At 51.1% G+C, this 26,351-nt stretch overlaps 1 protein-coding gene across 4 annotated transcripts in view; it reads right to left on the reverse strand.

The window, feature by feature from the left end:
• LOC139276000 (glutamate receptor ionotropic, kainate 1) overlaps positions 1 to 26,351 on the reverse strand; it is a 519,919-nt gene that overhangs the window by 172,223 nt on the left and 321,345 nt on the right. For all 4 annotated transcript variants that reach the window (XM_070893316.1, XM_070893319.1, XM_070893320.1 and 1 more), the window contains one exon: positions 2,595 to 2,776. In XM_070893316.1, coding sequence (XP_070749417.1) covers positions 2,595 to 2,776 — 182 coding nt within the window. The remainder of the gene's footprint in view (positions 1 to 2,594; positions 2,777 to 26,351) is intronic.

The following is a 26,351-nucleotide window of genomic DNA, read 5'->3' on the forward strand; positions in this document are numbered from 1 at the left end:
GCAAAGGGCCCCATCTCAGATTTCATACAGCGGATGACATGCTCCATGATTGACTGCATTGCCTTTTTGTCATATGTAATGAGCCCGCACAAGTTGGAAGTGGACTCCACCACACTGTCTGATATGGTGTGGAAGCTTCCTGGCAGATCATCCAACGCACCATTAGCTGGTGCACATCCATCAGTCTTCTTCTAAAAGCTGGGCCCTGAAAGTCCTCATCTATGCCCACTATAGCAGAATTAGGAGGCGAGCTTGCCCTTCAGAGGGTTGTGTCTGTACTATCCTTTCCCCACCTTCACTCCTGTGGACGCCTGAACCTCCCTGTCTAAAGTAAGCAGAGTACTGATTTACTAGCTGGTGCTTGCAAGGGCCAAAGTGAGTGATGATGCTTCTTCAGGAGGACTGCCCTTCTCTTCTGCTGCAGATGGTCTCAGGAATTGTGAAGGACCTGGAAAGAGCAGAGATGGAGCAGCGTTAGCACGTAGTGGCAACGGAAAGCAGCAGCAGATGAGTGGCTGCTCCATGGGCCACCAGGTTGTCATTCAGAGTATGTGAGAGAGAGAGAAAAGGAGAGGGAAATGGCCAAGCATCCTGCGGGATGTTTTCTCCAGCCTCACCGTTTGCGACAAGTCGGCTCTGCAAAAAATGAAAATTGGACTCCTTTGTCTGTCTCCATGTGTGATGAAGCCTGCTGAAACATTTTTGCACAAAGTATATGATTTAAATTCTAACACTGGGATGTTGAGGTAGTGCGCACCTCAACATCCCAGTTTCATCAGTGGAAAATTCCTGAGAGATGCTTCAACTGGGTTCATTGCTTACATGCCTGAGGTCTCCCTGCCGATGCAACTGCTGCTGCATTATGGCAGTCTTCACAGTGGGCAAGTCTTGCTTCTTGCCAGTGAAGTAGAATCACTCATTAATTAGGAATCACAGAATGGCAAATCCAGTGTTCAGCATGGTGCAGCTATTCCTGTTCATGAAGTACTTTCTGTTTCGAGCTATCCCCATAAAATCATTCAAGAGGGCCTGAGGTGATGCTCTGTCTCTGCTCACACCCATGAGAAATGACCCCAGCCTGTACCTCCCTTTCTATATCACTAAATTCTTAGGACTGTGAGTCAAATGGTGATGACACCTCATGTTATGCTGAGGCTTGTTGCTGAATGGATCCAACTTGCTGCTCCTGAGGTTGCAGCATATCTGTAACAAGAAGAAATGGGCACAAGATAAGTCGATGAGCATAGTTATGTATTCTGCTATAAAGTACTCAGCACATATCTGTACTGTTTTATATTTTTTATACCTGCTGTAACATATCTGTGCAGAGGTATGCAATTCACATTATATAAATCTCTCCTCTAGCTTGCACATCGCCCACATGCTTTTCTGCCAATGACCCTTATAACAGCATCTTTCAAATGGGTGAGAAGTTTGACCTCCTAAGTCCCTCCTTCTATCTGCACTCTGTGACTTCAATTGTAGGCACTGAATGAATAACTATGATGTCTTGTATATTTTAGACAGCAATACAGTTTTATGGCCTATCCACAGCTTGCAGTAAAGTACCTTGCTTCAGAAAATATGAGAATGTTTAAGAGCTCATTGAGTGCACTGTAATTGTCAACAGTACATGTGAATAATTATAGTTAGTCTTCTATCTTTTACAACCGCACTCTGCTAACTTCTCTTGCTTTGAACCTGCTGTGCTGGTTTTAAACCATGTTCATTATTTCCCTTTGTGTGGCACTTGCAGCAGGTCGCTAATCAATTCCAATCAAACATACTGCAAACTCATCTGACATCCGCTTGCAATCAGTGCTTACCTGCATATATATGGTTCCTTCCACATAGGACAAGTTTATTCATAGTTATTCTCATTTCTCAACTTGGCACTTTTCTTCAAGTCTGATGCCACTGTTCCATTATATTTCTGACATCTCTTGGTTCATAGCTTCATGTTGACCTGTGTGATAGCCTCCCATGCCAGCTTCACCCTATGGGCAGTGCTAGCTAGCTCCATTCCTCCGTACCATCATGCCACCTACCATGATTTTCAGATCTCAATCTGTAAATCTCAATTCATTTCCTGAGCACTTTCCCTCCATCTCTCACATCTGTGAGGATGAATGATGGGTATGTATACAATAGAGATATTGATTCTTGAAAACAGTTACTGAATCAAGAACAGGTTTGCTATGATATAGATACAAAGGCCACAGGAATGTAAAATACAATAAAGGACTTGTGTAAAAGCTTTTGAAAAATGTAAACTGGAACAGTATAGTATCTTGTTCATCTTTCATATGTTTCGTTACCAGTGTTCAGTGCTAGTCTGCCTTTTCAACAGTACAATTCACTGCAGATTCTATCAAACATTTCTAAATGCTCTGGTGAGCTCCCATACCACACTTGCTGCATTAAAACACATACAAGAATGATTTTCCATCAGCTTTGGATATAGAATATTAAGAAAAATTAGAGAAATGTGCATTTTCACATGTATTCTGTGAGTGCAGTCAGTTAAAGGACTGCAGTTTTATTACACAAGCGAAACCTTTGAGACATCCAAAAGTATAGAAGACTTCCATCACCTGTTTCAATAGTTGGGCTGCAGTTGCATGTGTACAGTCGAATATCACGTAGAACTCCTTCCCCCTTTTCATTTGCTTCAGAAGAGGCTTAGCATCTCTATTACCTGTAGGCAACTGGCGAATTTTCACTTTAATGTTGTATCTGGAGGGGGCTTTCATTAATTCCTGTAAGCGAATGAGACCTAGGGCAAAAAAAATAACAGTACAACACTTAACAATTCAAATAGTATAACTGTACAGACCTAAAAAAAAAGCTCTGCTTTATTTACTAATTAGCCATCGACATCTCAATGTTACAAATTTCGAACACATCTTAAAGAAAAAATGAGGAATTGTAATCTTTTGACAGATTGTGGCCTGGATTTTCCAGGGCCTATCACCGTGAATGCGGTGCATACGCGGTCCTAAGTGCTTCGCAAGTTCCGGGTTTCCGTATCCGCATTAACAAATCATCCGCATCGCCAAGAAATGGACATTCACTGGCAGACTGCCCAATGAATGCCCATGAAACTCTTATGGCATAAGGCCTTCTTTTACCAGCTATAGAGCTAGAATGTCCCCAAAGCCACCAGCGCCCGATTGTCGCCCAAAAAAAACCCTAAGGCTGGGAGATTATCGCCGGCGAAAACCTCCCCCCAAAAAATGTTAAAATCCACCCAGCGAAAAATATGGGCCTTGCACCCCAAATCTGGGCGGAAAAACTGCAATTTCGGCTAGATTGGACGGTGCCTGAAGAAAATGGGCGATAAATTTAAAAATCTATATAACTTTACCCCGAGGCTGCGGGTTGGGGCTAACACGAGAAAAAGAATAAAAATAATTTTTTAAAAAACCTAACTAAAAAATCCAAAAAACATTCCCAACACACTTTTAAATTAAATCACCCCAATAGATTTTGAAAATAAATAGTAAAAAACGAATCACTTGCCTTTGTCTTGCAGACCTTCTTACCGACCGCCCAGCTCCGCTGATCCTCGTGGGCAGTTTTTAAAAATGTTTTTTATACTTACCTATGGGTCCCCGCTCAGCCAAAGATCACGCCAGGGTGATCTGTGGACGCTGCATGCCGGCGGTCTGCTCCCCAGCGGTACTTCGAAACCGCCGGCATAGCTCAGCTGGGCAATTTTGCGCCGACCCGGTTCGCGCCCAAAACGGCCAATATTGCCGAGAAACAAGGCGGTGAAACAGTGCAAATTCTAGCCCTAAGGCTTTAAATGAATATTTAAATAATTTTAAAAAAATCATTTTCACATTCAAAAACCTGTAAAATATGTTTAGGTTATTTTTGGCCCCTTGAAAAATGTTTACATTTATTTTTCAAAATATTACATTTTTGTTTGAAATTTTTAATTAAATTGTATTTTAATTAATTTTAAACATGTAATTTAAAAAAAATTTCTGTATCCGTACATGTGTTTTTTCGGTGATTTCTATTAAGTTTATGGGGATTCACTAAATAAATGGAATCCCTGTGAGCATAATGGGAATCCCCTTTCTAATTGGTTGGGACGGCCCACGGGATCCCAGGGATGCTTGCGAACCGCGCGCTCCTAGGATATGTGGGCCTTTATGCATGCGTATGTGTAGAAGCCCAGGAGTGCGAGTCTCCATGGATCCAGGACCATTGGGTAGGTTCATAGTTTTATTGCGGCTCAGAACCCTCCGACCGCAAATTCAGACCCAATATAAATGTAGATACGAGTTAGTAATGGTCCTTAACTACCTATTGGTAGCACCCTCTTGAGACCCGAGAACAGTACATTGTATGGTCATTCTCTGACCCTGATTCGAGTTGGAAGCCTTGCACACCAGTGGCATGTATTGGAAAATATGCTAGACTCCCACAAGAAGCTCACATTAGAAAATTATAAGAGATAAGAGCATCTTACTGAATCATCAATGGCCAGTCTTTTTGGATTACTCAGTTCTAAATTAGGACTGCAATAAAATCAATTGCTATTGATGTCCCTAATGTATTTGAATGCTGTGGTTTCAACATTTCCATGTTACTACTGAAATACTGGAATGTTAGATTTCCCTGTGAACAACAAGGGGCTTGCAATCTTATGTACAGGATCTAAATAGGAGGGTGATTCCACAATCCCATGCAACTAGCAGGGAGCCACTGTCCTCCATCAGGTGTATGTTGGAGATGGGGTTTCAAGCCTAGCTCTCCAATCCATGATTCCTACAAACATGGCTCCCTACCAGGAGAGCAGGATGGCAGCATTACTTTTCCAATGGCTTATACTGGGGATTATTTTCCAACTTCCTGTGGGCTATGGAGAGCCTCACCCACCAGTAGTGCACATCAAAAGTTTGGGTGTACACTGCTCACAGTTGTCCAACTATTAACTGAAATGGCAAGATCCCTCTTCAGCATTCTGAAGTCAGAGATTTACCCCAATAACATCTTGTGGTGATAAATAAGTAATTTATTTTTCTTAATTGTTGATAAATGGAAGAAGATCTTTCCCAAATACTGTTGGTAATAATTTGCAGTTGTCGTAGACCAAGGGAGAAATACTTCAGTCTACCGATACCTTTAAAAACAGCTGTCACGTGACTGTCGCTATGCCATACACTATACAGACGACCTGCCTTTCCCTGCCATCTTATTGATTCCATGGCCCACTCATAGGGATTCATAGTAGACCCACATTGTTTTTAAGGCACTGGTTAAATCAGTTATGACATTTCTGTGTCCATTATTTTAATAAAGACACTAATAACCCCATTATTTTTAAATGGGTTATCATCCGTGTTTCGTTTATCTGGGTAAACTGTTGAGATGGGTTGGTTCATTGAAGTAACCTTATGAAAAGTCTCCCATATAAGACCACAGCAGGCTCTTTTGTGATCCTGTTTCCAGCAGAAAAGGGCATCAGCTTTGTCTGGATAGTCAGAAAACACTCTGGCAGCTTGACTATTCCTCAAATGCTATGAAACCGGATGCCTATAGAGCTTACATCCTGGAATGATTTTGCCTGCAAATTTTTCATGTTCATTGAGAACTCCAGTTAGTGGAATGTGACGGTTATGTTTTTAACTTTCAAGAGATACCAGATAAGAGTACACATGGAATCAGTGAAGATACCACTACATGGCAAACATGCTGAATCTCAAAGCCAGTCTAAAATTGAATATCTTTTAAACTAGAATATCAAGAGTTCCATGTAACTTGTTCTGATGGCTCTGTGGAGGTATGAGATCACATAGAAGGCTTTCTAAACGAATGACTTGTATAGTGGTGGAAATAACTTTCTTTTTGAGAAACCTTATTAGATCCATGATGGCCCAAAATCTCCCAGACTTTGAGATAACAAAGGAGGAAAAGTAACATCTTCATTTATCCTGGACTGGAGGAATGACCTATATAACTTGGTAGCATAGAAATGCCTGCATAGTTTAACAATGGCTCGGATTTTGTGGTGGTAATGATGAAAAAACTGTCAGCATTCACCACCTTATCCCTATCAGTGAAATTCCCCTTTTCCTTTTCCATTCTAATCTCGCTGATAAACACTCCATAAAAAGTTAAGCCTTGTTGAAACAGGTGTGGCATATGGGCTGCTGAACAGCCATTCTGACCTGAGATACAAATTTTATGAATGTCAAATTTCTCCATTATGATATAAATTACTAGATTTTTAAAATAATAAATTTTAAAATTCATTCCAGGATGTGGGCGTCGCTAGCAAGGCCAGCATTTATTGTACATCCCTAATTGCCCTTGAGAAGGTAGTGGTGAGCCGCCTTCTTAAGCTCTCACAATGATGTTAGGGAGGGAATTCCAAGATTTTGAACCAGTGACGATGAAGAAATGGCGATATATTTCCAAGACAGGATGGTGTGTAACTTAGAGGCAAACTTGCAGGTAATGGTGTTCCCATGCGCCTACTGCCCTTGTCCTTCTAAGTGGTAGACGTCGCGGGTTTGGGAGGTGCTGCCAAAGAAGCCTTGGTGAGATGCTGCAGTGCATCATGTAGATGGTACACACTGTAGCCACGGTACGCCAGTGGTGGAGGGAGTGAATGTTGAAGGTGGTGGATGGGGTGTTAATCGAGCGGGCTGCTTTGTCCTGGCTGTTGTCAAGCTTCTCGAGTGTTGTTGGAGGTGCACTCATCCAGGTAAGTGGAGAGTATTCCATCACACTCCTGACTTGTGCCTTGTAGATGGTGGAAAGGCTCTGGGGAGTCAGGAGGTGACACACTCGCCGCAGAATACCCAGCCTCTGACCTGCTCTTGTTACTATGGTAGTTATATGGCTGGCCTAGTTAAGTCTCTGGTCAATGATGACCCCCAGGATGTTGATGGTGGGAGATTCAGCGATAGTAATGCCGTTGAATATCAAGGGGGGGTGGTTAGACTCTCACATGTTGGAGATGGTTATTGCCTGGCATTTGTGTGGCGTGAATATTACTTGCCTCTTATCAGCCCAAGCCTGAATGGCATCCAGGTCTTGTTGCATGCACACATAGACTGCTTCATTTTCTGAGGAGTTGCAAATGGAACTGAACACTGTGCAGTCATCAACGAACAGTCCCGCTTCTGACCTTATGATGGAAGGAAGGTAATTGACGAAACAGCTAAAGATGGTTGGGCCTAAGACACTGCCCTGAGGAACTCCTGCAGCGATGTCTTGGGGCTGAGATGCTTGGCCTCCAACGACCGCTGCCATCTTCCTTTGTGTTAAGCATGACTCCAGCCATTGGAAAGTTTTCCCCCATTCCCATTGACTTCAATTTTACTAGGGCTCCTTGATGCTACACTCACTCAAAGGCTGCCTTGATGTCGAGGGCAGTCACTCTCACCTCACCTCTGGAATTCAGCTCTTTTGTCCATGTTTGAACCAAGGCTGTAATTAGGTCTGGAGCTGAGTGGTTCTGGCAGAACCCAAACTGAGCATCGGTGAGCAAGTTATTGGTGAGTAAGTGTTGCTTGATAGCACTGTTGATGACATCTTTCATTACTTTGCTTGATGATTGGGCGGTAATTGGCCAGATTGGCTTTGTCCTGCTTTTTGTGGACAGGACATACTTGGGCAGTTTTTCACACTGTTGGATAGATGCATATGTTGTAGCTATACTGGAACAGCTTGGCTAGAGGCAAGGTTAGTTCTGGAGCACAAGTCTTCAGCACGACAGCCGGGATGTTGTCGGAGTCCATAGGCATTGCTGTATCCAGTGTGCTCAACCGCTTCTTGATATGATGTGGAGTGAATCGAATTGGCTGAAGACTGCCTTCTGTGATGGTGGGGACCTCAGCAGGAGGCCGATATGGAAAATCCACTTGGCACTTCTGGCCAAGTGGATGTTCCATATCGGCCTCCTCCAGAGGATATGTATATTTAAAGTTTGTTTATGATGTTTTAGTTTCTACCTTAACCTCATGTGTATGTCCACATCTTTATTTTCCTCTCTGTAAAACATTTAAAAAGTGAATGATGATCGGTGCTTTTTATTTCCTGGTTTGTTCTCTGTGAGAATTCTACAATATGATTGGCTGCTTAGACAACTTGATGACATCACTGCTACCATATGCTGGCGATCCCCTTTTGACAGTTCCACAATCAATTTACGGTTGAGAAAGCTAAAGTTTTCGCCACAGAAATCGCAGGATCTTTGTGGGCAGCTTTTTTTGAGGTTAATGGCAATCATGGTCACTTTGCCACTGACCACAAATTATGGGCCAGTGTATATCACCTTCAGGTGCTCCTCACTGGATGGCAGCTAAACCACACTTTACATCTTTCAGAGAAACCTTTAAGATCCAAATGTCCATTAATTTGTTTCTCCAGGATCCAAACTCAATCACCAGCAGATATATATGTACTGGATATCAGTGTCTGACACTAGAAAATCTCCTGATTTAACATAATTGTCATGCCGAGATTTTTGTATTCTTCTATTACCCTATTTTTGTATAGTCTGCATTGCTACTGTATGAAAACCTTTCTGCTTCCGTCTCCTAATATTAAATGACTGCCAAGCTGTTTTGGATCTCATCCATCATCATATTTGCTGAAGACCATCAATTTGGACAGAATTAGTGAGGTTAGATCACTCTGCAGCAGTTATTCATCAAATGTCCCATATCACACAATATGAAAATTGACACTTTAGAAAATAAAATATCAGAGGTCAGATCCTTGAGGAGCAATTTAATTGTGCCTGGGTCAAACTTTCATGGACTTAAAGACATTTACTCAAATCAGCAGTTGTTTAAGCTACTCGAGTCTATAATACAGGATGAAATTACCAAGCATTGGAGAAACGTGAATTAATCAAGGTCAATCAGCATGGAAGGCAGGCCCGTCAATGACAAGTGAAACCTTGCATTTGAAATTACACTCTGTTTGTTCATTTTATAATGCATTGTGAGTGAGTGGTTGGGGCAAACTGAATCTCTCACTCATGTACCAATTATATCTGAGAGAACACAGAAACAATAATAGCAGACAAAGGGTTAATTTAAAGGAGGAAAATCCTGGGATGATCTTACCATCCTTCAAGAAACATAGAAACATGGAAACAAAGAAAATAGTTACAGGAGAAGGCCATTTGGCCCTTCTAGCCTGCACCGCCATTCAATGAGTTCATGGCTGAACATGCAACTTCAGTACCCCCTTCCTGCTTTCTCGCCATACCCCTTGATCCCCCTAGTAGTAAGGACTTCATCAAACTCCCTTTTGAATATATTTAGTGAATTGGCCTCAACAATTTTCTGTGGTAGAGAATTCCACAGGTTCACCACTCTCTGGGTGAAGAAGTTTCCCCTCATCTCGGTCCTAAATGGCTTACCCCTTATCCTTAGACTGTGACCCCTGGTTCTGGACTTCCCCAACATTGGGAACATTCTTCCTGCATCTAACCTGTCTGAACCCGTCAGAATTTTAAACGTTTCTATCAGGTCCCCTCTCATTCTTCTGAACTCCAGTGAATAAAAGCCCAGTTGATCCAGTTTTTCTTGATAGGTCAGTCCCACCATCCCGGGAATCAGTCTGGTGAATCTTCGCTACACTCCCTCAATAGCAAGAATGTCCTTCCTCAAGTTAGGAGACAAAACTGTACACACTACTCCAGGTGAGGCCTCACCAAGGCCCTGTACAACTGTAGCAACACCTCCCTGCCCCTGTACTCAAATCCCCTCCCCATGAACATGCCATTTGCTTTCTTAACCGCCTGCTGTACCTGCATGCCAACCTTCAATGACTGATGTACCATGACACCCAGGTCTCGTTGCACCTCCCCTTTTCCTAATCTGTCACCATTCAGATAATAGTCTGTCTCTCTGTTTTTACCACCGAAGTGGATAACCTCACATTTATCCACATTATACTTCATCTGTCATGCATTTGCCCACTCACCTAACCTATCCAAGTCACTCTGCAGCCTCATAGCATCCTCCTCGCAGCTCACACTGCCACCCAACTTAGTGTCATCCGCAAATTTGAAGATACTACACTTAATCCCCTCGTCTAAATCATTAATGTACAGTGTAAACAGCTAGGGCCCCAGCACAGAACCTTGCGGTACCCCACTAGTCACTGCCTGCCATTCTGAAAAGTCCCCATTTACTCCTACACTTTGCTTCCTGTCTGACAACCAGTTCTCAATCCACGTCAGCACACTATCCCCAATCCCATGTGCTTTAACTTTGCACATTAATCTCTTGTGTGGGACCTTGTCGAAAGCCTTCTGAAAGTCCAAATATACCACATCAACTGGTTCTCCCTTGTCCACTCTACTGGAAACATCCTCAAAAAATTCCAGAAGATTTGTCAAGCATGATTTCTCTTTCACAAATCCATGCTGACTTGGACCTATCATGTCACCTCTTTCCAAATGCGCTGCTATGACATCCTTAATAATTGATTCCATCATTTTACCCACTACTGAGGTCAGGCTGACCAGTCTATAATTCCCTGCTTTCTCTCTCCCTTCTTTTTTTAAAAGTGGGGTTACATTGGCTACCCTCCACTCGATAGGAACTGATCCAGAGTCAATGGAATGTTGGAAAATGACTGTCAATGCATCCGCTATTTCCAAGGCCACCTCCTTAAGTACTCTGGGATGCAGTCCATCAGGCCCTGGGGATTTATCGGCCTTCAATCCATCAATTTCCCCAACACAATTTCCCGACTAATAAGGATTTCCCTCAGTTCCTCCTCCTTACTAGACCCTCTGACCCCTTTTATATCCGGAAAGTTGTTTGTTGTCTCCTTAGTGAATACCGAACCAAAGTACTTGTTCAATTGGTCTGCCATTTCTTTGTTCCCCGTTATGACTTCCCCTGATTCTGACTGCAGCGGACCTACGTTTGTCTTTACTAACCTTTTTCTCTTTACATATCGATAGAAGCTTCTGCAGTCTTAATGTTCCCTGCAAGCTTCTTCTCGTACTCCATTTTCCCTGCCCTAATCAAACCCTTTGTCCTCCTCTGCTGAGTTCTAAATTTCTCCTACTCCCCGGGTTCGCTGCTATTTCTGGCCAATTTGTATGCCACTTCCTTGGCTTTAATACTATCCCTGATTTCCCTTGATAGCCACGGTTGAGCCACCTTCACTTTTTTATTTTTACGCCAGACAGGAATGTACAATTGTTGTAGTTCATCCATGCGGTCTCTAAATGTTTGCCATTGCCCATCCACAGTCAACCCCCTAAGTATCATTCGCCAATCTATCCGAGCCAATTCACGCCTCATACCTTCAAAGTTACCCTTCTTTAAGTTCTGGACCATGGTCTCTGAATTAACTGTTTCATTCTCCATCCTAATGCAGAATTCCACCATATTATGGTCACTCTTCCCCAAGGGGCCTCGCACAACGAGATTGCTAATTAATCCTCTCTCATTACACAACACCCAGTCTAAGATGGCCTCCCCCCTAGTTGGTTCCTCGACATATTGGTCTAGAAAACCATCCCTTATGCACTCCAGGAAATCCTCCTCCACCGTATTGCTTCCAGTTTGGCTAGCCCAATCTATGTGCATATTAAAGTCACCCATTATAACTGCTGCACCTTTATTGCATGCACCCCTAATTTCTGTTTGATGCCCTCCCCAACATCACTACTACTGTTTGGAAGTCTGTACACAACTCCCACTAACGTTTTTTGCCCTTTGGTGTTCTGCAGCTCTACCCATATAGATTCCACATCATCCAAGCTAATGTCCTTCCTAACTATTGCATTAATCTCCTCTTTAACCAGCAATGCTACCCCACCTCCTTTTCCTTTTATTCTATCCTTCCTGAATGTTAAATACCCCTGGATGTTGAGTTCCCAGCCCTGATCATCCTGGAGCCACGTCTCCGTAATCCCAATCATATCATATTTGTTAACATCTATTTGCACAGTTAATTCATCCACCTTATTACGGATACTCCTTGCATTAAGACACAAAGCCTTCAGGCTTGTTTTTTTAACACCCTTTGTCCTTTTAGAATTTTGCTGTACAGTGGCCCATTTTGTTCTTTTTCTTGGGTTTCTCTGCCCTCCACTTTTCCTCATCTCCTTTCTGTCTTTTGCTTTTGTCTCCTTTTTGTTTCCCTCTGTTTCCCTGCATTGGTTCCCATCCCCCTGCCATATTAGTTTAACTCCTCCCCAACAGCACTAGCAAACACTCCTCCTAGGACATTGGTTCCAGTCATGCCTAGGTGCAGACCGTCCGGTTTGTACTGGTCCCACCTCCCCCAGAACCAGTTCCATTGCCCCAGGAATTTGAATCCCTCCCTGCTGCACCACTGCTCAAGCCACGTATTCATCTGCGCTATCCTGTGATTCCTACTCTGACTAGCACGTGGCACTGGTAGCAATCCCGAGAGTACTACTTTTGAGGTCCTACTTTTTAAATTTAGCTCCTAGCTCCTCAAATTCGTTTCGAAAGTAACTACTGCAAAAATACATTTTCAGTAATTACATCTGGTACATAAAGCGATGCTCTAAGCTCCGTTCAGAAATGCTGAAGCAAGAAAGCTGTCAGTTTCTTAAATTTTAAGTTATTTATTTTTAGTTTGAAGACCCATCCTCTAATCCAGTGGATTTACTTGTTTGTTTGTTTAGTTCTTCTATGTCGGTTTCAACTTGTTTATTCTCTTTCTGAAATGCATCATATTTTGTATTAATTTTGTTTAGAACATATTTTGTACCTCTGAACATGTAGAAATCATTCAAATAGTTTTAAAACATTATTTAACATGATACTTATTTGCTATGAGCCTGTTTAATTCTTATAATGTGTCCCTGACGACTACATGTGCGGGAAGTGTGTCCACCTCCGGCTACTGACGGTCCGCGTTGCGGAGTTGGAGCTGAAGGTGGATTCACTCTGGAGCATCCACGATGCTGAGAATGACATGAGTATCACGTGTAGCGAGTTGGTCTTACCGCAGGAGAAGGGTCCACAGCCAGCGAGGGAATGGAAGACCAGCAGGAAGAGTAGTGCAAGGAAGGTAGTGCAGGGGTCCCCTGTGGTCATCCCACTGCTTTGAGTGCTGTTGAGGGGGATGACTCATCAGGAGCGGGCAGCAGCAGCCAAGTTCATGGCACCGTGGCTGGCTCTGTTGCACAGGAGGGCAGGAAAAAGAGTGGGCGAGCGATAGTGATAGGGGATTCAATTGTAAGGGGAATAGATAGGCGTTTCTGCGGCTGCAACCGAGACTCCAGGATGGTATGTTGCCTCCCTGGTGCAAGGGTCAAGGATGTCTCGGAGTGGGTGCAGGACATTCTAAAAAGGGAGGGAGAACAGCCAGTTGTCGTGGTGCACGTTGGTACCAATGACATAGGTAAAAAAAGGAATGAGTTCCTATGAAATGAATTTAAGGAGCTAGGAGCTAAATTAAAAAGTAGGACCTCAAAAGTAGTAATCTCGGGATTGCTACCAGTGCCACGTGCTAGTCAGAGTAGGAACCGCATGATAGCTCAGATGAAAATGTGGCTTGAGCAATGGTGCAGCAGGGAGGGATTCAAATTCCTGGGGCATTGGAACCGGTTCTGGGGGAGGTGGGACCAGTACAATCCGGATGGTCTGCACCTGGGCAGAATCGGAACCAATGTCCTCGGGGGAGTGTTTGCTAGTGCTGTTGGGGAGGAGTTAAACTAATATGGCAGGGGGATGGGAACCAATGCAGGGAGATAGAGGGAAACAAAAAGGAGGCAAAAACAAAAGACAGAAAGGAGATGAGGAAAAGTGGAGGGCAGAGAAACCCAAGGCAAAGAACAAAAAGGGCCATTGTACAGCAAAATTCTAAAAGGACGGGGGGTGTTAAAAAAACAAGCCTAAAGGCTTTGTGTCAATGCAAGGAGTATCCGCAATAAGGTGGATGAATTAACTGTGCAAATAGATGTTAACAAATATGATGTGATTGGGATTACGGAGACGTGGCTCCAGGATGAGCAGGGCTGGGAACTCAACATCCAGGGGTATTCAACATTCAGGAAGGATAGAATAAAAGGAAAAGGAGGTGGGGTAGCATTGCTGGTTAAGGAGGAGATTAAGGCAATAGTTAGGAAGGACATTAGCTTGGATGATGTGGAATCTATACGGGTAGAGCTGCAGAACACCAAAGGGCAAAAAACGTTAGTGGGAGTTGTGTACAGACCTCCAAACAGTAGTAGTGATGTTGGGGAGGGCATCAAACAGCAAATTAGGGGTGCGTGCAATAAAGGTGCAGCAGTTATAATGGGTGACTTTAATATGCACATAGATTGGGCTAACCAAACTGGAAGCAATACGGTGGAGGAGGATTTTCTGGAGTGCATAAGGGATGGTTTTTTAGACCAATATGTCGAGGAACCAACTAGGGGGGAGGCCATCTTAGACTGGGTGTTATGTAATGAGAGAGGATTAATTAGCAATCTCGTTGTGCGAGGCCCCTTGGGGAAGAGTGACCATAATATGGTGGAATTCTGCATTGGGATGGAGAATGAAACAGTTAATTCAGAGACCATGGTCCAGAACTTAAAGAAGGCTAACTTTGAAGGTATGAGGCGTGAATTGGCTGGGATGGATTGGCGAATGATACTTAAGGGGTTGACTGTGGATGGGCAATGGCAGACATTTAGAGACCGCATGGATGAACTACAACAATTGTACATTCCTGTCTGGCATAGAAATAAAAAAGGGAAGGTGGCTCAACCGTGGCTATCAAGGGAAATCAGGGATAGTATTAAAGCCAAGGAAGTGGCATACAAATTGGCCAGAAATAGCAGCGAACCTGGGGACTGGGAGAAATTTAGAACTCAGCAGAGGAGGACAAAGGGTTTGATTAGGGCAGGGAAAATGGAGTATAAGAAGAAGCTTGCAGGGAACATTAAGACGGATTGCAAAAGTTTCTATCGATATGTAAAGAGAAAAAGGTTAGTAAAGACAAACGTAGGTCCCCTGCAGTCAGAATCAGGGGAAGTCATAACGGGGAACAAAGAAATGGCGGACCAATTGAACAAGTACTTTGGTTCGGTATTCACGAAGGAGGACACGAACAACCTTCCGGTTATAAAAGGGGTCGGGGGGTCGAGTAAGGAGGAGGAACTGAGGGAAATCCTTATTAGCCGGGAAATTGTGTTGGGGAAATTGATGGGATTGAAGGCCGATAAATCCCCAGGGCCTGATGGACTGCATCCCAGAGTACTTAAGGAGGTGGCCTTGGAAATAGTGGATGCGTTGACAGTCATTTTCCAACATTCCATTGACTCTGGATCAGTTCCTATGGAGTGGAGGGTAGCCAATGTAACCCCACTTTTTAAAAAAGGAGGGAGAGAGAAAACAGGGAATGATAGACCGGTCAGCCTGACATCGGTAGTGGGTAAAATGATGGAATCAATTATTAAGGATGTCATAGCAGTGCATTTGGAAAGAGGTGACATGATAGGTCCAAGTCAGCATGGATTTGTGAAAGGGAAATCATGCTTGACAAATCTTCTGGAATTTTTTGAGGATGTTTCCAGTAGAGTGGATAAGGGAGAACCAGTTGGTGTGGTATATTTGGACTTTCAGAAGGCGTTCGACAAGGTCCCACACAAGAGATTGATGTGCAAAGTTAGAGCACATGGGATTGGGGGTAGTGTACTGACATGGATTGAGAACTGGTTGTCAGACAGGAAGCAAAGAGTAGGAGTAAATGGGTACTTTTCAGAATGGCAGGCAGTGACTAGTGGGGTACTGCAAGGTTCTGTGCTGGGGCCCCAGCTGTTTACACTGTACATTAATGATTTAGATGAGGGGATTAAATGTAGTATCTCCAAATTTGCGGATGACACTAAGTTGGGTGGCAGTGTGAGCTGCGAGGAGGATGCTGTGAGGCTGCAGAGCGACTTGGATAGGTTAGGTGAGTGGGCAAATGCATGGCAGATGAAGTATAATGTGGATAAATGTGAGGTTATCCACTTTGGTGGTAAAAACAGAGAGACAGACTATTATCTGAATGGTGACAGATTAGGAAAAGGGGAGGTGCAAAGAGACCTGGGTGTCATGGTACATCAGTCATTGAAGGTTGGCATGCAGGTGCAGCAGGCGATTAAGAAAGCAAATGGCATGTTGGCCTTCATAGCAAGGGGATTTGAGTACAGGGGCAGGGAGGTGTTGCTACAGTTGTACAGGGCATTGGTGAGGCCACACCTGGAGTATTGTGTACAGTTTTGGTCTCCCAACCTGAGGAAGGACATTCTTGCTATTGAGGGAGTGCAGCGAAGGTTCACCAGACTGATTCCCGGGATGGCGGGACTGACCTATCAAGAAAAACTGGATCAACTGGGCTTGTATTCACTGGAGTTCAGAAGAATGAGAGGGGACCTCATAGAAACATTTAAAATTCTGACGGGGTTAGACAGGTTCGATGCAGGAAGAATGTTCCCAATGTTGGGGAAGTCCAGAACCAGAGGTCACAGTCTAAGGATAAGGGGTAAGCCATTTAGGACCGAGATGCGGAGGAACTTCTTCACCCAGAGAGTGGTGAACCTGTGGAATTCTCGACCCCAGAAAGTTGTTGAGGCCAATTCACTAAATATATTCAAAAAGGAGTTAGATGAGGTCCTTACTTCTAGGGGGATCAAGGGGTATGGCGAGAAAGCAGGAATGGGGTACTGAAGTTGAATGTTCAGCCATGAACTCATTGAATGGCGGTGCAGGCTAGAAGGGCCGAATGGCCTACTCCTGCACCTATTTTCTATGTTTCTATGTTTCTATGTAACTCGATGAATTGATTTCCATGGGAATTACAAGCTGATTCTCACTTGAGAGAGTGCGAGAGAGAGAGGGAGTGTGAGAGAGCACGAGTGATTGCTTAATCCCCTGTGCCATGTGATTGGACAATCTTGGAGGACTTTGATGAAATAACATAGGAAATGTACTGAATATAGTATGTATGGAATTTCATCAAACATTAATAAAGTAACACACAAGTGACTTATGACAAAGATAATAATAGCATTAATGGGAATGGCACCACAAGGATAGAGAGGTGGTTGAAAGGCAGAAAGCAAAGGGTAGGATTAAAATAAAGTTTTTGGAAAAATGATCCATAGAGGCCTGAGTCAGGGCCACTCTTATTACTGAGCTGTGGCTCAGTGGGTAGCACACCTGCCTCCGAGTCAGAAGTTTGTGGGTTCAAGTCCCACTCCAGGGTGACATAAGCTGATATTCTAGTGCAGTGCTGAGGGAGTGCTGCACTGTCAGAGATGCCGTCTGTCGGATGAGATATTAAACTGATGCCCCACTTGCTCTCTCAGATGGATGTAAAAGATCCCATGGCACTATTTTGAAGAAGAACAGGTAAGTTATCCCTGGTGTCCTGGCCAATATTTATCTCTCAATCAAATCAATTTATAACTCAAAACTGATTATCTGGTCATTATCACATTGCTGTTTATTGGAGTTTGCTTGTCCCCAAATTGGCTTCCCACATTTCAATAGTGACTACACTCCAAAAGTACTTCTTTGGCTGTAAAGCACTTTGAGACGTCTGGTGGTTGTGAAAGGCGCTATATAAATGCAAGTCTTTCTTTTCTTTTTACTGTACATGTGATCTGGATTTATCAATTGAGAGTAATAATATCAAAATTTGCTGAGGACACCAAGTTAGATGCTTTTGGAAAATTGTGGTGAGGATTCAAAGAAACTGCAGGGAAGTAACAAATAGGACAACAGGATGGGCAGATGGGAGGCAGATGCAGTTTAATGTGGACATTGTGATGCAATACATCTTAGAAGTGAAAATAGGGAAATAAATAGACCTTGGATGGTAACATTTTAAATGGAGTAGAGGAGCTGGGGGACCAAAAGTATACAGATACATAAGTTATTAATGGTAGCTGGGCAAGTACATACAGTAGACCTCAAAGATTAAAAAAATACAAATTGAATCCTTAGTTTTGTATTTAGAGACATGGAATACAAAATCAAGGAGTTAATGGTGAACTCACACAAGATGGTTAGTTTGGCTGCAGTTATAGAGTATTGTGTATAGCTTTGGACACTGCTTTCTAGGAAGGATAAGAATCAATGGAAAAGTTGTAGCATAGATTTATTCGGATGTCACCATGAATGAGGGCTTACAATTGCAAGGCATTATTTTTTTCTACCAGAATTGATAAGGTTTAGGTCTTCAAGAAAATGAAATATTGATATATTGTTTCCACTGGCCGCCAAGATTGTAACTAGAGGGCATTTAAATGGGAACTTAGGAAATAAAATCTTCACAGAGAAGATGTTTATGATGTAGAATTCTCTGCACATACCATTGAAGCAAAGGCAATAAATCCTTTTAAAGGGGAATTAGATTGTTCATTGAAAAAGAGGAATATTAAAAAGTATGGGGGCATGAGATTAGACTATAGATCATGTGGAGAGAAACATCGGCAGAGACTTAACGGGCCAAATGACCTGTAATATTCCATGATTTTGTGAACATAAAGAATGCATGGAACAAGAAAAGGCCATTTGCCCAATCAGACCTGCTCCTTCTACAGATATTCAATTTGCTACATCATGCACTCTACCCAATTTATTTAATCTCCTAATGGAAAAAGCTACAAAGTTTCACCCGTCCCCAAAGATAAGCATGTAAAATCCTAGAATTTCTATCTAATTTTACAGCCCATATCTTTCAACAGTTGGTTGCTGTGGCTCAGTGGTGCAGGAATCATTATGTTTTACCAAGTATTTGATCATGTCTCTTTATAATTATCCTGAGACTTCATTTCTACACTGAAAACAGGTTGATCTGAGCAACTGTGGAGAATGTTCCCCCTCTGTGATATGCTGTCTGTCAATTATATCATTTCTTCATCACTGCTAATGGGAGAACATTTTATCCTTTTTCAAATAATTATATCTAATTAGCAAAGGATAAATCAGGTTTGTATCAGTTTAGGGCACCACAGTGGGGAAGAGAATAATACAATGTAAAGCTGATTGAGGAAAATAAAGACTTACTTTCAATGCAAAGCCCTTTATAACTTTCACAACAGGAACTAGAAGCAATTTATTGAAAACCTAAACGGGCAGGTGGATAATTCAGGGGGTATGGAAGTTTAATAGAGATTCAAGCTTATTTATGCTTCGGTTAAATGTATCTGGCTGACTTAAGTGAAAAACAGCAGATAATGACTTTCATGACATCTTGCTTCATTATAGTATTAGGCAGTCCCTTGGGGTTGAGGATGACCTGCTTCCACACTAAAATGAGTTTTTAGGTGTTTCCATGAGGGTCATGACGTTCCTGATCCCGAACTTCATTTTGAAGGTTGGAAGATGCCTGTGTGTGAATTCTTTTAACGTGGGGTGGCTGTTGCACAGCAGCCACCACACGGGCTAGGCAGGGCAAGGTCTTGGCCCAGTGGCAAGAATATCCGAGACGACTGGAGACCAAGCTCTGCTGCACGGACTGAGTACACACACATACTCCTACATAGGAAGCAGTGTGGGCCAAACGGCCTCGCTGTTGGCCCAAGCTGCACCTTCCCTACGCCCCGACCCCGTTGCTGGTACACGCTGCGGCACTCTTGCTCCTGGTCCCTGACCCCACCGCTCCTCCACTCCGACCCCACCGCTCCTCCACTCCGACCCCACCGCTCCTGGTCCCCGACCCTGCCGCTCCTGGTCCCCGACCCCACCGCTCCTGGTCCCCGACCCCGCCGCTCCTGGTCCCCGACCCCTCCGCTCCTGGTCCCCGACCCCGCCGCTCCTGGTCCCTGACCCTGCCGCTCCTGGTCCCCGACCCCACCGCTCCTGGTCCCCGACCCCGCCGCTCCTGGTCCCCGACCCCACCGCTCCTGGTCCCTGACCCCACCGCTCCTGGTCCCTGACCCCACCGCTCCTGGTCCCCGACCCCGCCGCTCCTGGTCCCCGACCCCACCGCTCCTGGTCCCCGACCCCACCGCTCCTGGTCCCCGACCCCACCGCTCCTGGTCCCCGACCCCGCCGCTCCTGGTCCCTGACCCTGCCACTCCTGGTCCCCGACCCCGCCGCTCCTGGTCCCTGACCCCACCGCTCCTGGTCCCTGACCCCGCCGCTCCTGGTCCCTAACTCCACCGCTCCTGGTCCCTGACTCCACCGCTCCTGGTCCCTGATCCCGCCGCTCCTGGTCCCTGACTCCACCGCTCCTGGTCCCTGATCCCGCCGCTCCTGGTCCCTGACTCCACCGCTCCTGGTCCCTGATCCCGCCGCTCCTGGTCCCTCATTCCACCGCTCCTGGTCCCTGATCCCGCCGCTCCTGGTCCCTGACTCCACCGCTCCTGGTCCCTGACCCCGCCGCTCCTGGTCCCTCATTCCACCGCTCCTGGTCCCTGATCCCGCCGCTCCTGGTCCCTGACCCCGCCGCTCCTGGTCCCTGATCCCGCCGCTCCTGGTCCCTGACCCCGCCGCTCCTGGTCCCTGACCCCGCCGTCCTGGTCCCTGACCCCGCCGCTCCTGGTCCCTGACCCCACCGCTCCTGGTCCCCGACCACGCCGCTCCTGGTCCCCGACCCCGCCGCTCCTGGTCCCCGATCCCGCCGCTCCTGGTCCCCGATCCCGCCGCTCCTGGTCCCCGACCCCGCCGCTCCTGGTCCCCGACCCCGCCGCTCCTGGTCCCTGACCCCGCCGCTCCTGGTCCCCGACCCCGCCGCTCCTGGTCCCCGACTCCGCTGCTCCTCCACTCCGACCCCGCCGCTCCTGGTCCCTGACCCCGCCGCTCCTGGTCCCTGACCCCGCCGCTCCTGGTCCCCGACTCCGCTGCTCCTCCACTCCGACCCCGCCGCTCCTGGTACCTGACTCCACCGCTCCTGGTCCCTGATCCCGCCTCTCCTGGTCCCTGACCCCACCGCTCCTGTTCCCTGATCCCGCCGCTCCTGGTCCCTGACCCGACCCGCTCCTGGTCCCTGACCCCGCCGCTCCTGGTCCCTGACTCCACCGCTCCTGGTCCCTGACCCCGCCGCTCCTGGTCCCTGACCCCGCCGCTCCTGGTCCCCGACCCCGCCGCTCCTGGTCCCCGACCCCGCCGCTCCTGGTCCCTGACCCCGCTGCTCCTGCACTCTGACTGCGCAGCTCCTCCACTCCGACCCCACCGCTCCTCCACTCCGACCCCGCCACTCCTCCACTCCGACCCCACCACTCCTCCACTCCGACCCCGCCATTCCTCCACTCCGACCCCACCGCTCCTCCACTCCGACCCCGCCGCTCCTGGTCCCTGACCCCACTGCTCCTGGTCCCTGACCATGCCGCTCCTGGTCCCCGACCCCACCGCTCCTGGTCCCTGACCCCACCGCTCCTGGTCCCTGACCCCGCCGCTCCTGGTCCCTGACTCCACCGCTCCTGGTCCCTGATCCCGCCGCTCCTGGTCCCTGACTCCACCGCTCCTGGTCCCTGATCCCGCCGCTCCTGGTCCCTGATCCCGCCGCTCCTGGTCCCTGACCCCGCCGCTCCTGGTCCCTGACCCCGCCGCTCCTGGGCCCTGACCCCACCGCTCCTCCACTCCGACCCCGCCACTCCTCCACTCCGACCCCACCGCTCCTCCACTCCGACCCCGCCGCTCCTGGTCCCTGACCCCACTGCTCCTGGTCCCTGACCCTGCCGCTCCTGGTCCCCGACCCCACCGCTCCTGGTCCCTGACCCCGCCGCTCCTGGTCCCTGACCCCGCCGCTCCTGGTCCCTGACCCCGCCGCTCCTGGTCCCTGATCCCGCCGCTCCTGGTCCCTGACTCCACCACTCCTGGTCCCTGACCCCGCCGCTCCTGGTCCCTCATTCCACCGCTCCTGGTCCCTGATCCCGCCGCTCCTGGTCCCTGACCCCGCCGCTCCTGGTCCCCGACCCCGCCGCTCCTGGTCCCCGATCCCGCCGCTCCTGGTCCCCGACCCCCCCGCTCCTGGTCCCTGACCCCACCGCTCCTGGTCCCTGACCCCACCGCTCCTGGTCCCCGACCCCGCCGCTCCTGGTCCCCGACCCCACCGCTCCTGGTCCCCGACCCCACCGCTCCTGGTCCCCGACCCCACCGCTCCTGGTCCCCGACCTCGCCGCTCCTGGTCCCCGACCCCGCCGCTCCTGGTCCCCGACCCCACCGCTCCTGGTCCCTGACCCCACCGCTCCTGGTCCCTGACCCCGCCGCTCCTGGTCCCCGATCCCGCCGCTCCTGGTCCCTGACTCCCCCGCTCCTGGTCCCTGACCCCACCGCTCCTGGTCCCTGACCCCACCGCTCCTGGTCCCCGACCCCGCCGCTCCTGGTCCCCGACCCCACCGCTCCTGGTCCCCGACCCCACCGCTCCTGGTCCCCGACCCCACCGCTCCTGGTCCCCGACCTCGCCGCTCCTGGTCCCCGACCCTGCCGCTCCTGGTCCCCGACCCCACCGCTCCTGGTCCCTGACCCCACCGCTCCTGGTCCCTGACCCCGCCGCTCCTGGTCCCTGACTCCACCGCTCCTGGTCCCTGACTCCACCGCTCCTGGTCCCTGATCCCGCCGCTCCTGGTCCCTGACTCCACCGCTCCTGGTCCCTCATCCCGCCGCTCCTGGTCCCTGACTCCACCGCTCCTGGTCCCTGACCCCGCCGCTCCTGGTCCCTCATTCCACCGCTCCTGGTCCCTGATCCCGCCGCTCCTGGTCCCTGACCCCGCCGCTCCTGGTCCCTGATCCCGCCGCTCCTGGTCCCTGACCCCGCCGCTCCTGGTCCCTGACTCCACCGCTCCTGGTCCCTGACTCCACCGCTCCTGGTCCCTGATCCCGCCGCTCCTGGTCCCTGACTCCACCGCTCCTGGTCCCTCATCCCGCCGCTCCTGGTCCCTGACTCCACCGCTCCTGGTCCCTGATCCCGCCGCTCCTGGTCCCTCATTCCACCGCTCCTGGTCCCTGATCCCGCCGCTCCTGGTCCCTGACTCCACCGCTCCTGGTCCCTGACCCCGCCGCTCCTGGTCCCTCATTCCACCGCTCCTGGTCCCTGATCCCGCCGCTCCTGGTCCCTGACCCCGCCGCTCCTGGTCCCTGATCCCGCCGCTCCTGGTCCCTGACCCCGCCGCTCCTGGTCCCTGACCCCGCCGCTCCTGGTCCCTGACCCCGCCGTCCTGGTCCCTGACCCCGCCGCTCCTGGTCCCTGACCCCACTGCTCCTGGTCCCCGACCACGCCGCTCCTGGTCCCCGACCCCGCCGCTCCTGGTCCCCGACCCCGCCGCTCCTGGTCCCCGATCCCGCCGCTCCTGGTCCCCGACCCCGCCGCTCCTGGTCCCCGACCCCGCCGCTCCTGGTCCCTGACCCCGCCGCTCCTGGTCCCCGACCCCGCCGCTCCTGGTCCCCGACTCCGCTGCTCCTCCACTCCGACCCCGCCGCTCCTGGTCCCTGACCCCGCCGCTCCTGGTCCCTGACCCCGCCGCTCCTGGTCCCCGACTCCGCTGCTCCTCCACTCCGACCCCGCCGCTCCTGGTACCTGACTCCACCGCTCCTGGTCCCTGATCCCGCCTCTCCTGGTCCCTGACCCCACCGCTCCTGGTCCCTGATCCCGCCGCTCCTGGTCCCTGACCCGACCCGCTCCTGGTCCCTGACCCCGCCGCTCCTGGTCCCTAACTCCACCGCTCCTGGTCCCTGATCCCGCCGCTCCTGGTCCCTGACCCCGCCGCTCCTGGTCCCTGACCCCGCCGCTCCTGGTCCCTGACCCCGCCGCTCCTGGTCCCCGACCCCGCCGCTCCTGGTCCCCGACCCCGCCGCTCCTGGTCCCTGACCCCGCTGCTCCTGCACTCTGACTGCGCAGCTCCTCCACTCCGACCCCACCGCTCCTCCACTCCGACCCCGCCACTCCTCCACTCCGACCCCACCGCTCCTCCACTCCGACCCCGCCATTCCTCCACTCCGACCCCACCGCTCCTCCACTCCGACCCCGCCGCTCCTGGTCCCTGACCCCACTGCTCCTGGTCCCTGACCATGCCGCTCCTGGTCCCCGACCCCACCGCTCCTGGTCCCTGACCCCACCGCTCCTGGTCCCTGACCCCGCCGCTCCTGGTCCCTGACTCCACCGCTCCTGGTCCCTGATCCCGCCGCTCCTGGTCCCTGACTCCACCGCTCCTGGTCCCTGATCCCGCCGCTCCTGGTCCCTGATCCCGCCGCTCCTGGTCCCTGACCCCGCCGCTCCTGGTCCCTGACCCCGCCGCTCCTGGGCCCTGACCCCACCGCTCCTCCACTCCGACCCCGCCACTCCTCCACTCCGACCCCACCGCTCCTCCACTCCGACCCCGCCGCTCCTGGTCCCTGACCCCACTGCTCCTGGTCCCTGACCCTGCCGCTCCTGGTCCCCGACCCCACCGCTCCTGGTCCCTGACCCCGCCGCTCCTGGTCCCTGACCCCGCCGCTCCTGGTCCCTGACTCCACCGCTCCTGGTCCCTGATCCCGCCGCTCCTGGTCCCTGACTCCACCACTCCTGGTCCCGGACCCCGCCGCTCCTGGTCCCTCATTCCACCGCTCCTGGTCCCTGATCCCGCCGCTCCTGGTCCCTGACCCCGCCGCTCCTGGTCCCCGACCCCGCCGCTCCTGGTCCCCGATCCCGCCGCTCCTGGTCCCCGATCCCGCCGCTCCTGGTCCCCGACCCCGCCGCTCCTGGTCCCTGACCCCGCCGCTCCTGGTCCCTGACCCCACCGCTCCTGGTCCCTGACCCCACCGCTCCTGGTCCCCGACCCCGCCGCTCCTGGTCCCTGATCCCGCCGCTCCTGGTCCCCGACCCCGCCGCTCCTGGTCCCCGACTCCGCTGCTCCTCCACTCCGACCCCGCCGCTCCTGGTCCCTGACCCCGCCGCTCCTGGTCCCTGATCCCGCCGCTCCTGGTCCCTGACCCCGCCGCTCCTGGTCCCTGACCCCGCCGCTCCTGGTCCCTGACCCCGCCGTCCTGGTCCCTGACCCCACCGCTCCTGGTCCCCGACCACGCCGCTCCTGGTCCCCGACCCCGCCGCTCCTGGTCCCCGACCCCGCCGCTCCTGGTCCCCGATCCCGCCGCTCCTGGTCCCCGACCCCGCCGCTCCTGGTCCCCGACCCCGCCGCTCCTGGTCCCTTACCCCGCCGCTCCTGGTCCCCGACCCCGCCGCTCCTGGTCCCCGACTCCGCTGCTCCTCCACTCCGACCCCGCCGCTCCTGGTCCCTGACCCCGCCGCTCCTGGTCCCTGACCCCGCCGCTCCTGGTCCCTGACCCCGCCGCTCCTGGTCCCTCATTCCACCGCTCCTGGTCCCTGATCCCGCCGCTCCTGGTCCCTGACCCCGCCGCTCCTGGTCCCTGATCCCGCCGCTCCTGGTCCCTGACCCCGCCGCTCCTGGTCCCTGACCCCGCCGTCCTGGTCCCTGACCCCGCCGCTCCTGGTCCCGACCCCACCGCTCCTCGTCCCCGACCACGCCGCTCCTGGTCCCCGACCCCGCCGCTCCTGGTCCCCGACCCCGCCGCTCCTGGTCCCCGATCCCGCCGCTCCTGGTCCCCGACTCCGCTGCTGCTCCACTCCGACCCCGCCGCTCCTGGTCCCTGACCCCGCCGCTCCTGGTCCCTGATCCCGCCGCTCCTGGTCCCTGATCCCGCCGCTCCTGGTCCCTGACTCCACCGCTCCTGGTCCCTGACTCCACCGCTCCTGGTCCCTGATCCCGCCGCTCCTGGTCCCTGACTCCACCGCTCCTGGTCCCTCATCCCGCCGCTCCTGGTCCCTGACTCCACCGCTCCTGGTCCCTGACCCCGCCGCTCCTGGTCCCTCATTCCACCGCTCCTGGTCCCTGATCCCGCCGCTCCTGGTCCCTGACCCCGCCGCTCCTGGTCCCTGATCCCGCCGCTCCTGGTCCCTGACCCCGCCGCTCCTGGTCCCTGACTCCACCGCTCCTGGTCCCTGACTCCACCGCTCCTGGTCCCTGATCCCGCCGCTCCTGGTCCCTGACTCCACCGCTCCTGGTCCCTCATCCCGCCGCTCCTGGTCCCTGACTCCACCGCTCCTGGTCCCTGATCCCGCCGCTCCTGGTCCCTCATTCCACCGCTCCTGGTCCCTGATCCCGCCGCTCCTGGTCCCTGACTCCACCGCTCCTGGTCCCTGACCCCGCCGCTCCTGGTCCCTCATTCCACCGCTCCTGGTCCCTGATCCCGCCGCTCCTGGTCCCTGACCCCGCCGCTCCTGGTCCCTGATCCCGCCGCTCCTGGTCCCTGACCCCGCCGCTCCTGGTCCCTGACCCCGCCGCTCCTGGTCCCTGACCCCGCCGTCCTGGTCCCTGACCCCGCCGCTCCTGGTCCCTGACCCCACTGCTCCTGGTCCCCGACCACGCCGCTCCTGGTCCCCGACCCCGCCGCTCC

This window comes from Pristiophorus japonicus, chromosome 11 (genome assembly GCF_044704955.1).
Source record: "Pristiophorus japonicus isolate sPriJap1 chromosome 11, sPriJap1.hap1, whole genome shotgun sequence".
Taxonomy (NCBI): Eukaryota; Metazoa; Chordata; class Chondrichthyes; family Pristiophoridae; genus Pristiophorus; species Pristiophorus japonicus.